Genomic DNA, 14645 nt, shown 5'->3' on the forward strand with positions numbered 1-14645 from the left:
ACTTGAAATGAGGTAGAGAATAGTGGATTCTTTTTTGTTATTTTCAAAGTAGATAGTGGGGTATGTATGACTTCATCACTTGGACCTTTCCAAGGCAATTATGTAAATGACATTACAAGACTGTATCATTACAGCTTCAGGGGAGTGGAGTGTCAAAAAGTATGATCTACAATTACATTACAAGACTTGGGCTACGAGGGAATTCTTTTTGGAACAATTAGCATATCCCCCAACAACTGGTAATGTTAGCTAGAAACACTTTAACAATCAAACTATATAAATAAATAAATAAAAACTCATCAACTATGAAGGGACTTTTGAAGGGCTTTTAAGGCTTGGCCATATGATTTAAAGAAAATTGTTTTCTCCTAAGAAAGGATCTAATGTTGGGTCTAGCCCAGTGAAAAATGACATTATTTCACAGAACAGTGATGTCAAGTTCGAACCCAATTTCTTTCCTCCCCTCAAAGATCCTTCACCAATTAAGTTAACCTCGAGGTGTTGAACGCGTACAGTCCTCTACTCCTTTCTATTTTTGGTAAATTTTCTACTTCTTTCTAGTTTCTATTTTTGGCAAATTAGGTGCAAGTCCTTATGGATGTGGAAAAATTCTGTACGAAGAAAAAGATGAGCGAAAATCCAATATGGAGGACGCGAAGAAGTGTTTAGAGCTGACGCCGGACGAGTCAGAGGCGGTGTCGCGAGTCGTCGTTCCAGAAATCCGAGTCGGAAAAGAGCCGAGTTTGTACGATCTTTTCGCTACGACAGGCATCCGAGTCGACCGAGTCGAACCCGGATTCGCCATCTGTTCTTTCAAGGTCCCTCCTCGCCTCACCGTGAGTCTTCTAACCCCTCACTCGTTTGGTAATTAATTGAAAACATGAGTTTAATGTGCCCAATTTAGGACTTGTGTTGCTTATGTTGGCAGGATAAAGATGGAAATCTGTCTAATGGTGCAATTGCAAACCTTGTTGATGTAGCTGGTGCTTCTCTTATTTATGTTATGGGTCTCCCCATGAACGTTTCAGTGGACATGTCCATCTCCTATGTGTCAAAGGCGAAGATTGATGTAAGCAAGCTTTCCACTCAAAGTAATATATATTCTCCATTTTTCTTTCACATTCATATGGTTTTTAGCAACATCTGACATACTTTCGTGATCAAAATTCCCTTGAAATATGGGTTCAATGGATTAGAAATTATTTCCTTACGTGTTTCGATTTGAAGAATTTGGTTATTATAAAATTGGAGGTCTCAAGTTCAAATCTCGTTAACTTGAGTTTGATGTGTTGAGAGTCGTTTGTCAAAATCATTCCGCTGCACATTATTTTGTCTAGTGGTGGGATTATATGATTAGCATTTGGACATTTCTGGCTATAACATTGTCAAATTTCAGGATGAGTTAGAGATCACCTCAAAAAGGTTAGGACAAAAAGGCGGTTATTCTGGAACATCAGTCCTGATGAGAAACAAAGCAACTGGGGCGATTGTAGCCGAAGGTCGACATTCATTGTTTCGTTCACCTGCTGCTAGCAAACTCTGACTCCTTTCCATTTACAAGTACAAACCATGTGTGAAGCGAACTCTCCATATTAGGGTTGCTTTTCTTTTTGTAAGTATTCATTTATTTTTTATTTAATAAAAGATAGAAATGTTAGAAGGACATAGAACAAATAACCAAATTATTGGCCTTGTAATGACTTGGATTCTTTTTATTTCAAACTCCTGCACACATTCACACCAGATAAAATGAGACATATTACATCCGATTGCATCAAGTATCCAATAGTTCACAATCTCTAATAAGAGTGATGCTAAACATAGTTGCTCACACATTTAATATTTTCCATCCAATTGCATCAAGGATCCAACAGTTCACAATCTATGCGACTGACAATGCTTTATGGGTCCTAAGAAGTAGTGGCGGATTTAGAATTTAAAAGTTAAGTAGGTGAAGATTACCTTAAAAACTTGACGGTATGAGTGAATTTTATTTATAAAAATAAAAAGATGCACCTAGTCAGGGGACATAATGATCCTTACCCTCAAATATGCATCTCTATATATAAATGAAAGTTTAGCAAAAAATATCTTGACTACTCTTTGACTCTCAACTCTTTCAACTTGAGGCTTGACAATGAGAGAGTTGGGAAGATTTTGATATCACAAATGGGAGGCATTGTACTAGATGATGACCTATCATTATTTTTCTTAAAAAAAGAGAACAAATTCAGACCCACCAAAAAATAAAAAATAAAAAAATTTCTTTGTTTTCTTAGGGTTCCGATTGTGATCCGACATAATGGAAGATAACTTATTTAATCAAACATCCCAACAAAAAATCAAACAAATTCCCATAATAGCATCAATGCATTTAATCAAACATTAACATACCAACAACAAATTAAACATCTCAACAAAATTCCTAAAATCAAAGACCTAATTCATTTCAACAAAATCCCCAAATTATAATTCATTCCTAATTAAACCCTAGAATGCTCAATTTCGAATTAAAATTAAAATTAAGATGCATACATTTATTTTAGAAAAAAATCATTAAGAGAAGATAATTAAAGAGGAGAGCATAAGAAGAATACTTGTTGCCTAGATAGGGAGAAACATGAGGCATACTCCATTCAATTGCATCAAAGGATCCAATATTTCACAATTTCTTGCGGTTGTCATCTGCTTTATTGGTCATGCAAAGCAATATTACATCCACCGTACACATTTTCGCTTCCATAACTTCTCTAACAAACAAGCAAATGTAATTTTGATTTTTGTCTCACGTTCAATGTAGATATGTTCTAGGTGTTCCTACGAGAAAAAGAACTTGTATTGTATATCACGGGGATATTAGAACTTTCAATCAATCAGATTCTGCTGCTCGTTTGAACACTTCGAATATTTTTGAAAAAGTTATCACATAGAACATAACGTAATTGATTAGAGATAACGAAACAAATTGATATCTCTATAACATGCAAGTTTTTCTCCACAGGAACCGTAAACAATGCAATTATTGCAGGCATCTTAAATCGTGGGATATATTTACCAACATAATTGCTCCACTGAAAGGATGTACACGTGTTTCACAAAAAGAAAAGAAAAGTGTACATGTGATGTGATGTGAGGATCTACATTTGATGAACAATTCAATTGAATATAAATGACACTTTGGACGTTGATTTGCTCAAAGAAATTATCTCCACTATCTAATTAGGGTCCCGCCTGTTCAGAAATGCGCGGGTCCCGCCTTCAGCAGAGGTGTAAGTTTCGAATTAGATGCAAATTTGCGTTCTTTACTCTTCATCAGCACGCGAGTTGGCTCATCTAAATCGCCAAGGTTTCTTCCATTGAAGCTGATGTGGAGATGGACAAGAAGGTGAACAAGTCTCTGGACGTGACCGAGGACGAGTCAGAGGCCGTGTCGCGACTCGTCGTTCCAGTTATCCCACCCGGCGGGGTGAGCTTCTACGATGCTTTCGTTGTCAGAGGCATTCGAGTCAACCGAGTCGAACCCGGACTCGTCATCTGTACTTTGAAGGTCCCTCCTCGCTTCACCGTGAGTCTTCTAAACCCACTCACTTTTCTGAGTCATTTCCCGAAATTAACTTGGATTCTCTGTTTCTTTAATTAACTAGACTCAAGCCCAAATATTCCCCACCTTCAAAATACAGCTATTTATGCATGCTCCAGATTAAAATAGTTTTTTCCTCAAAATTAGAGTAAGCAATTTTATTAAATTGTTTAAAATTAGTTTAACTTTTGTTTGGGTTAATATTTGTTGAGTTTAATTTGTTTATACTTTTGTGGTTTATTTCACTTAAAATAAAAACAAGTACAACCACATTGACATGTAAATGTGTGCACAACAACTTTGAAAGGACAACGAACAAAATTAACAAATTGAGAAAGGGAAAAATAGATTTTAGTGGATTATTTAATAAATGAATAGGTATTTATAGAGCTTTAAACTGCATATGATTTAGGTAATTTAGGTAATTTAATAATAATATTTTAACTGTTCTCTATTAAAAAAAAATATATATATATAATATTATTATTTTAAACGTTAGATTTTAATTTGGACCATTGGTTAAGTTGTTTCCCGTTGAGATGCCTAAGATTGCATCATAGCCCTTAGATTAGATGTAGTTAGTCATAGTGTTTGAATTTAGAAAACAAAAAGTGCAATTCAATAGGAGCCGTGCGATCTCAAAGGGCAAGTCCTATGTTTCCACCATGGGTAGTACGGCTTTCCCTCTGTAGTGGCCGACACGCACGTCTGCTGGCTCCACCATCGTTAAGCGTCTTCACGTTGGCCGCCCAGCAGCCGAAGCTTGTCTCCACCATTTTGAGTTGGACTCAAAATATGATTGCTATTCGGCTTGGTCTTGGGCTCATTTGAAAATTTGATCCGTCAAACACATAGGTTGGGGGTGTTTTTCAGCTAAGAAATTTTGGGTTTGGGCCCTCGTGCATTGGAGATGGCCTTAGGCCTTCTCCAACTCATTTGGCCCTAAACCCAAATTTCCCCCTTCAAAAAGTAACTATTTGTGTTTTGTCTGGATTTAAACCATTTTCCCCCCAACCCTTTAGACTCAAATTTTAAGTCAGCAACTTTAAATAATTGTTTGAGATTATTTGGGTTATGCCTCATGAGTTGGAAATGGCCTTAGAAGAGAGAGAGAAGGAGAAAGAAGCAGAGAGACATGGATAGGTGGGTAATTATTGAGAAGTTGCATATGATGATATATTTTATTTTTATTTTTATACAAGCGATATTGGGATTGCAGATCCAAACATAGAATGTTGAGAAATGTGCAAATGCTCTTAATTACTTGAAGTACAAACTCATTGTCTATTATGAGGTGATTTAGGTCATGTTACTTTGTGCATGATATGTAGTTCTAAGAGCATCTCCAAGGGAAGAAAAACTTCCCTGGCATGGGGATGTCGGGGGTAAGCATTAAACTAAGCTTTGTGACCCCATCACTGCAACTAAGGTTGTGGATACTTAGTTTGAATGCTTACCCTAACATCCCCGTGTTAGGGAAGTTTTTCTCCTCCAAGGGAGATGTTAAATCCAATGTGGCACTTTTAACATTTTAGAAAAAACAATAGAGATTCACTCTAATCGAAATGTTAAACCTATGTGGAATAACATTTCTCTCTTTTGTTGTTATTATTGGTTGTTTGACTTTGTAATGTTATTTCGTTATTTTTTATTTTTTATTTTTTATTTATTATTATTGTACTTAGAAAGTAATAAACCAATAAACACAATGTGATAAAATAATATTTTAATTTGACATGTCGGGTGGAATATAAAACTTTATTATATGTCAAATTGCTACATAAGCCATCAAATTCAAATTTAATGTTTGATATTTGACATCTGCTCTAACTTGGCTAAATATGATACATAAGCCGCAACATACTAAGATCAATAATACCAAAGTAAGTATACTTAAATGTCCGACATCTCAAAACCTGCTAAGTATAATAGTGCATTACCTGAAGGGACTTGAGCCCACAACTAATTTCCCAAATATATATAATACTAATAATTCACTTCAGCACGGGGGTCGTACTGTCCACCCGTCTTCATAACTTCCCAAATACAATTTAACATATTTAAGTCTCTAATTTAAGACAATAGTAATTCATAATACATATATGTACGTATGAAGAAATAATCTTTGTATAACTTTTTTTTTTTGGGTAAAAAGGTGGGGTCAAAACCCAAAACAACAGAAAACTTAGCCAGAGGCTAACCTAACCCAACGAGTTCTAGGAACTCCTAATAAGTCATCAACTAATAAAACACTAATCCAGCTTGGGGCAGCATCAAGCACACACAACCCAAGATCAAGATTATGGCTCCATTTAGCCAAACAATCCTCCACAGCATTCCATTCTCTGTAGATGTGGCTCACAGAACAAACACCAATTTGTCTCACCATCGCACAACAGCTAGTAATCAAGGAAGCTAGAGGATGGGAGCCAAGCCTAGAATGCTGCTGAACAAGAAGTATAGCCGTAGCAGCATCCATTTCCACAGTGAGCTGCGAATGCCTTCAAAGAATAGCAAGTTGCGGACCAAAACCAAGCCCCAAACTTGACTTCCAGAATTTGCCCCTTACCAAGGTTCACAGCAAAACCACAAATCCAATCCTCTAAGGAATTACGAATCACTCCTCCATTTGAGCCTGAAGCACACCTTTTAGACCCGTCCACATTAAGCTTAAACTGTCCCGGATCAGGAGGTTCCCAAGCCAGCAAAAGGGAATTTTAGAAGCCTTTGTATCCCCGACATGGCTACTTGTATACCACTCCCTTACAGCAGCAACAATAATCTTCTCGGACTCATATCTGACCTCATCATCTATATTAAAAATATGATTATTTCTCCATTTCCATAAGACCCAGCAGGTAAAAACACAAACTAAAGCCCATGGCACATGATCACCCCACATAACTTTAGACAACATATTAGAGCGAAGCCAAGGATGGAAATCCATATGGAATAAATGGGGATGAGCACCAGGACAAAGCATAGCATGCCAAACATTAGTAGCCTTCTCACAGTCCCTAAAAATATGCAAGATGGATTCAACTGGCCAATTACAGTGAAGTTACAGTGGATCATCAGTCAAATGCCTCCGAGCCTTCTGCTCATTAGACAAGATTTTGCCTTGAAAACCCAGCCAAAGGAAAATTTGAAGCTTAAAGGGAATCTTCAATTTCCACAAGAACTGCCAGTCATACGAAGGCCACTCACTACCATGAAACAAGACAGTATAGGCAGTTTTTACCAAGAACATACCATTTGCAGAGGCCCCCAAATCTGAGCATCAGGATTTGCACCGGTCACTCTCACAGGGATGCAAATAATTTAATGAACCAACTCCTCATCCAAAATTGCCCTTAATTTGTCAATATCCCACCAATCCCCCTTAAGAAAACTGGATACATTGCAGGACACATCTCCAACTTGCAAAACCCCATCATGTTCGAGAAGAGGTCTTCCATTCATCCGCCTATCCTGCCAAAATTTAACTGTCTTATTTCCCAATCCTCCACAACATACCCTTAGAGAGTAACTCCACCCCATGTAGAATACCCCTCCAAGTAGAGGAACAAACCTGCTTTGGAAGTAGGGAAAGGTCCAAAATTGACGTATCTTTAAGGTATTTGGCCTCATAAATCCTAGCCCAAAGCCCTCATCCTTGTTCTGAATTCTCCAACCAATTTTAGCAAGTAAGGCTTGATTCATAGTAGAAGACTCCTAAAACCCAACCCTCCTTTACACTTAGGCAAACAAACCAAATTCCACTGACATAAATGAACTATGGTTCGTTTTTCACTGCCTCCCTAGAAAAAATTCCTATTCAACCGGTCTAGCTCATCACAAACACTTACATGGAGTTTAGTAGTTTGCATAGCATAAATAGGAATAGAGGAAGTCACAGCTTGGATTAAAGTTGCGTGTCCTGCATAAGAGAGAAGTTTGCCTTTCCAAGAAGCCAACCGACTGTTCACCATATCTAGCAACTTCTTATAAGTAGCATGAGTACCTCTTGCATGAAGAAGAGGCATGCCTAGGTATTTGCCTAAGTCACTAGTTTGAGGAGAGCCACAAATACAACTTATCTCCTTAGCCACCTCATTCGGAGTATTGGGAGAGCAAAAAACTGCAGATTTTTCATAGTTTACAATTTGCCCTGAAGCTTGACAAAAAAGCTCCAAACAACCCTTCATAATGTGAGCTTGTTTAACAGAGGCTTCAGCAAGAAGAATAAGATCATCTGCAAAAAAGAGGTGGGAAACCATGGGCCCAGATTGAGAAGATTTAACAACTTTCCAACTACCTTTTTGAACCAAACCAAAAATGATGTGAGAAAGTTTTTCAACATACAACACAAACAAGTAGGGTGATAAGGGGTCCCCTTGCCTAATACCATTCATAGGAGTAAAAGAATCAGTGAGCTCCCCATTAATACAAATATGATACTTGACAGTAAACACACAATGCATGATCAACCTCCTTAAAGCCACAGGCAAACCCAATTCAGCCAACACCACCTCAATAAAATGCCAACTCAATCTGTCATAAGCCTTAGAGAGATCAATTTTCCAAGCCATAAACCCTTTCTTGCCCTTAGAAACCTTGAACTTATGCATAAGCTCCAGGGCAATAAGAATGTTATATGTAATATGCCTTCTAGGCACAAAACTAACCTGGTCAGGACTAATTAGAACATGCAAAATAGACCTCAATCTAGCCACAATGGTCTTGGAGATGACTTTATAAAGAGTTGAACAAAGACTGATGGGATGAAAATGCACCATAGTCTGGGTATTATCAACCTTAGGTACCAACGTGATAAGGGTATGATTCAACTTAGTAGGAAAGGAACACTTAATAAAAGCCTTGGTCACCATAGCATAAATATCAGTATCACATTGGCCCCATTGGTTTTGATAAAAGCAAGCGGGAAAACCATCTATCCTAGGAGCTTTAAGACCTCCAATATCAAAGAGGCTTTCTTTAACTTCAGCTAACTCCACTTCCTTAGTTAAAAAATCCAAATCTTTGCCATTAATTATAGGGAAAAGATTAGGGATATCCAAGCCAGTAGTAGCCACTTGTGATTGAGTAAAGAGGGACATAAAATGCTCAATAGCCAAGGCCTTAATACTTGGAGCATTTGCAACAACCATACCATCATTATTCCTTAAACTCTCAATTTTATTTCTTCGCCTTCGAATCACAGTGGTGAGATGAAAAATTCTACATTCCAAAATAGATGAGCAATAGGTTTTATGAACATTTAGAGTATTAAAATATTATTTTCCAGAATAGTGAAATAATTCCCCGCATAGGGGCATTTTGGTCATTTTGTTTAAAATTGCAAATCTATCCAATATATAGAATTGATTTTCTACTTTCAAAAAATTACATGAAAAATATATTAGGCCAACATACATAGCACATAAACATGTTAATGATAGAGATAACTCTTTTTCACTCATTATTATAGGGCGTTGCCAAAATACTTTAAAAAAAAAAAAAAGAAGTTAAAATCGTAATTTGAATCCGAAAAATTCTTTTTGCACCTTAAATTAATTAAAACATCATATTCTACAACAATTTTATCTATAGGGTTATTGCAAAGACCCCATTTAAGATCACATTCTTCGAAATTTCCTCTTAATCTGTTTTCTAGAAATTAAAAATGTTTTGTTTAAGATGATAGATTTTTTAATGTAAGTTTCTTTCATTTGTGCAGGATAGAGGTGGAAATTTGGCTAATGGTGCTATTGCAAACCTTGTTGATGTACTTGGTTTTTGCGCAGCTTATGTTCCGGGCCACCCTATGAATGTTTCTGTGGACATTTCCATCTCCTACACGTCAACTGCCAAGCTTCATGTAAGCACAGCTTTCGCGCTCCAATCCAACACCCATTTCCCCACGCACCCCTTGTAGGCAAGTCCTTACTTAGTTGTTCGCATGTTCAACTTGACAAGCGAGTCATGGAACACCATACTCGACAATGACCAATCGAACAATTAAGTAAGGACTCGACAATATTGCCCCTCAAGTTGGTACTAAGACATTTCGCATGCCCAACTTAGCAAGCGAGTCACGAAACACCATACCCTCGTCATTTAAGCTAACCATTACGAGCTTCATAATTTTGTTTATTTTTGTGTGAAATTGCAGGATGAGTTAGAGATAACTTCAAGTCTGTTAGGACGGATAGGACGTTACTCTGGAACAATTGTCATTTTGAGAAATAAAACAACTGGGGAGATAATAGCTGAAGGTCGACAGTCATTCTTTTCTTCCCGTCCCATTGCCAAACTCTGAGTTCTTTTTTCACATATTTTTTGCATTCAGAACTAAGTTTTTACACACAGTGACACATGAGGAGTGGAAGAGAGTTTGTAGTTGATAATATACTAGTTTTTATTTTTTAAAGAGTATAAAATATGTTTGTGTACAAATTTAGGCATCAATTCTTTTCTTCTTCTCGTTCTATAGTAAAGTCGGCGTCGTTGTCTTCAAAACTAAAACTGAACTACGCCGAACCTTCTATTCAGTGAATTGAAGGCTTCGGTTTTCCGTAGTGGCGGGCTGTTATGGCCTATCGATTTGTCTTGGTTCGGTGACCCACCCTTTGTTCGTACCTTTTTCTAACACATCAAGGTTAAAAATCAAGTTGGATTTGAGTGGATTCGAATTAGTTCAACCCCTAACTTTTTTTTTTTTGTTAGAGGGCATGGCAAAGCCAAAGACAAACAAAAGATGAAACTAACAAATCACAGCCCTATCTTGGGCATTTCCTAACTCATCGAGCAAAATGCTTAAGATGGAGTTAGAAGCAGACTCATAGAGGTGAAGACCCAAAGATAAACCATGCCCTTGTTTTGCTCCTTATACACATGGCATACATCGCATCTCCAATACAAATGACAACAGGCAGGTCAGGGACCGAGTATGAAGATACCATCCCCATTCCTGCTTCCCATCCCTGCCTTAGTTTCCGATATGAATATTCGGGGAATCCTTGTCCCTGTCTTTGGGGATGGTATCCCAAACTTGGCCCATGACAGGACCCGCCCCGAATTCCTCCGAACCCGGGATGAATCTTGTGGAATTCCCAACATCACACCGATGTCGGGCTCTTGAACTAAATCCTCTTTTCCAAAATTAAGGAAAAAGAGTACGAGACTGTATGCCAAAATTTTGGCAAAGTCTCCCTGTAAATTGAGCATTTCCCAAACTTTTAACCTGCAACAAAAACACATTTTAATATCCACAACTGGCAGCATGCACACTGTAATAACATGCAATTCACATAAACGGCCTCCGGCCTTCAAATAATCCAAAACAGAAACACCAGCCATGCTCTTGAATCAAATAAGGAAATGAAACGATGCAATTAGTGAAATCAAACTAATTATGCAAGCTCATTGTAAACCACTTAATATAACTTTCTAATTTCCATCATGAGATATTTAGCAACCAACCACAATCACAAGTAGATTAAGGACTCGGTCCAAATCTTCTAACAATCCAAAACGGTTTCCAAAACTATCTAGACCACAACCAACTTCATCCAAATACCAAAATAACTTTAGTTTGCGGCTGCACCCGGGTGGGACCCCATGCTACCTACGTAACTTTACTAAAGGATCAAGCCACACGTAGTTCTTTCAACAAAATTCCCGGTTCCAATAACATACAATCATTACAACAATACAAAATAATAAATTCTAGAATTATTCCTTTCCCTTTTAATTTAAATCACAACACACCAGCCATAATTCTCTTTAAGCATCAATCTTTCCCCGATATAGTACAATAATCCTTTTTCCCTATTCTTTTACCACACGCCGGAATTCTTTCCAACGCCATGTGTGATAATCCATAACAAATCACAGTGTCTCACATGCCGGAAATTCCAACGCCACGTGTGAGACCTAACAATCACATAATCTTCCCATACGCCGGAAATTCCTAATGTCGCATATGGGAAGTGTCTCACATGCCAGAAATTCCAACACCACGTGTGAGACCTAACAATCACATAATCTTCTCATAGAAATTCCAACACCACGTGTGAGACCTAACAATCACATAATCTTCTCATACGCCGGAAATTCCAACGCCACGTGTGAGACCTAACAATCACATAATCTTCCCATGCGCCGGAAATTCCAAAGCCACGTATGGGAAGTGTCTCACACGCCTGAAATTCCAACGCACGTGTGAGACCTAAAAATCACATAATCTTTCAGAAATTCCAGCGTCACGTATGGAAAGTGTCTCACACGCCGAAAATTCCAACGCCACGTATGGGAAGTCCAGTATATGAAGGATGGTACTCAACATATATAATCCGTATTTCGAATAATTATAAGTCTCAAAGATCACAATAATAATAGAGATACTCACAATTTAGCGATACAAGTTTATGGTAGAATGCAACATAATTTAATCAAATAATATTAATGAATGATAAGCAACAACCTTTAAAGGAAATCCCATATCGAACCAATTTCTAATTTAAACTCAAATAACAATTAAGACTCGTTTACAAGGTTATCTTACTTACTTTTCGAAGGGTAAAACTACCTCGAAAGACTCACGGTCAACCAAAGGGTCAAACTATCCAAACTTGGTCAATCGGGCCCGCAGGGCCCACGACCTCCGTTTCATGATCCGGAAGTTTCTAAGGGTTCCACAAGGTCTAGGATATACGTCCAGCAAGTGTGGTCCGAAACGGACGGTCGGATTGCTCACGATCGGATGGTCATCGTAAAACGCAAACATTAAGTTTTCGAATCGGAACATCCGGGACTCCGATCCACGATCCGTGAATTCCTACATAATCCTAGGAATGCCTAGATTAACGTATATTAAATTCAAGAAATCAATTGGAGCCACTTTTGTTCTTGCACCTACCCCGAAAAACAAGCGGAAGAGGCCAGAATTTCACTTTGAAATTCGGCTAAAACCTAAATTCTAAATCGAGTTTCTAAACACAACTATCATCCAATTCCTACATAACAGGCACCTAGAGCGTGAAGAATAAGTGAGAAATCGTACCTTGGTTGCTGGAGATGGTAGCCGGAATCGGCCATAGCGACGCCATGAACAACCGGAGAAATCAGTCGATATCTCCGGTGAATCTCGAGCACTCCGGCCTGGAAAAGGGGTGGGTGGTGACCGTGGCGTCGAGATGAAGCAAATGGGACCGGTTCTAGCCCTTGCCGTGGCGGCGAGAGAATCAAAGAGAGAGAGAGAGTCACAGTCGGGAGAGAAATAGATGAGAGAGGTGGTGTGGGAAAGAGAGAGATGAGAGAGGGGTGTGCACGGAGAGAGAGAGATATATATATATATATATATAAGGTTTTTATCAAACTCTTTTTGGAATAATTACGATTCTACCACTGGTGATGTTTTGCTCTTAACTTGTTCACAGTTAAGATTTTTGTTAATTACCTACGTGGCAGGCTTGGGTCCTACCTATTTGTTTCTTTAGATCTTCGTTGAAGGGTATTTTTGGGGCATTGATGTCTTTCGCAAGTATTACTGTTAAAAACTTACGACACATTTTCTACAAGTTTGGCCTTGAAGACACCAATTGTTTGAAAATACCCTTCAACTGCCACATCAAAAGAAGTAAATAGGTAGGACCTAGGCCTGTCACGTAGGCAATTAATGAAAATTTTGATGGTGAAGTTAACGTTGTAATCAAATTGCAAAAAATTGAAAAGTTTAGGTTACTTGATTGTTAAAATTGAGAGTTTAGGGGTCAACATACCTTAAGGGTGAAGAGTTTAGGCCTTGTTTGGTATGCTTCACTAGACTGGACTGGGTTAATAGCACTCGAAACCCTTATTTGGTAAGAGACGGGACTAACTTAAATGAGATTGTATAGTCCAATAGTGAAAAAAAGCCTCACTCGCTCGTCTAATACATTGAGCCTGAAAAGTGGTTCACTAAATAGAACATGTAAGTCCGACACCTCTCTTTAAAAAATATCATAATTTTATTTGTTTTCTTTTAATTATTGTTTTAGATCTTTGAATGGTTTTTTTTTTGGAGCATTTATTTTTTATAGATAAAAATCCTTAATTAAATTTAAATATTACAAGAATTATTTTGATATTGCATTTGGACAATCAAACTATAGTAATTTATAAATGTTTGATATTTTTTTGATATTGAAATAAGTTTAATAATGCATGATGTGATGCTTTCTTTATCACAAGCAATTTTTACCTTGTCAAATTATATTTTTCAGTTTGAAGTCAAAAGTCAACTATACAAAAAGTATACTTATATACATACATATATATATATATATATAAATTTAATTATTGTTTTACATGGTCCCTGAAAAACCTAGAATTATATAGAGTGAGCTTAGCTCCTTTAACAATGTTTCAACCAACTAAGATTAACCTTGAGAAGCCAAAAAACAAATATCATAATTTTATTCTTCTTTAAAAATAAAAAAAAATTTATTTGTTTTCTTTTTATTATTGTTTTAAATTTTATTTTTTTTGCTAGATATTGTTATAAATCTTTGAATTGGGTTTCTTTATAGCATTTATTTATCTTTTAGGTCAAAAACCCCAATTAAATTTAAATATTATAAGAATTTTTTTTTTAGTCCGACCTAGCACCAAACATAGGTCTTCACTATTTTTATAATCTAGCTTCTTCTTCCGATGCAGCACCAAACGTATGTCAGTACTTTATCTAGCTTAGGCCAATCTGAGACAGCCAGGATTTAGTCGAGTTCATGATACAAATGACCTTCTTAAGGTACTAAATTGAGATTAACCCAAGACAATAAGTCCATAGCTTCACCATCTTACAAAGTTTAGTGTAACTGTTTAATTGTTATATTATATTCTATTATACATTTATTAATTAAAAACAAATACATCACTTATTGAGCCGGGTTTAGGAATGAGGTTAGCAATACCATCCCTGAAATCTTCCCTCGTTAGGAGGACTCGGGATTTCGATGGCAATCTTCAATTTAAACAATATTTTTAAACAAAATCAACTGTGAATAAACCTTGCAATGACAGCATGGTGGTGGAGGTGGCA

At 37.2% G+C, this 14645-nt stretch overlaps 2 protein-coding genes across 2 annotated transcripts; both read left to right on the forward strand.

The window, feature by feature from the left end:
• Positions 1–481: 481 nt before the first annotated feature.
• Positions 482–1697, forward strand: LOC103320455 (uncharacterized). The gene is made up of 3 exons (XM_008222138.3): positions 482–836; positions 929–1069; positions 1397–1697. Exons 1-3 carry the CDS (start codon positions 645–647, stop codon positions 1541–1543), a joined length of 480 nt encoding a protein of 159 aa, XP_008220360.2. The 5' UTR covers positions 482–644; the 3' UTR covers positions 1544–1697.
• A 1537-nt stretch (positions 1698–3234) lies between these two features.
• Positions 3235–10018, forward strand: LOC103320444 (uncharacterized). The gene is made up of 3 exons (XM_008222129.3): positions 3235–3565; positions 9300–9440; positions 9735–10018. Exons 1-3 carry the CDS (start codon positions 3374–3376, stop codon positions 9879–9881), a joined length of 480 nt encoding a protein of 159 aa, XP_008220351.2. The 5' UTR covers positions 3235–3373; the 3' UTR covers positions 9882–10018.
• The last annotated feature ends 4627 nt before the right edge of the window (positions 10019–14645 follow it).

The sequence above is a fragment of the Prunus mume genome, linkage group LG1 (genome assembly GCF_029339155.1).
Source record: "Prunus mume cultivar Tortuosa linkage group LG1, ASM2933915v1, whole genome shotgun sequence".
In the NCBI taxonomy this organism is placed as follows: domain Eukaryota; kingdom Viridiplantae; phylum Streptophyta; class Magnoliopsida; order Rosales; family Rosaceae; genus Prunus; species Prunus mume.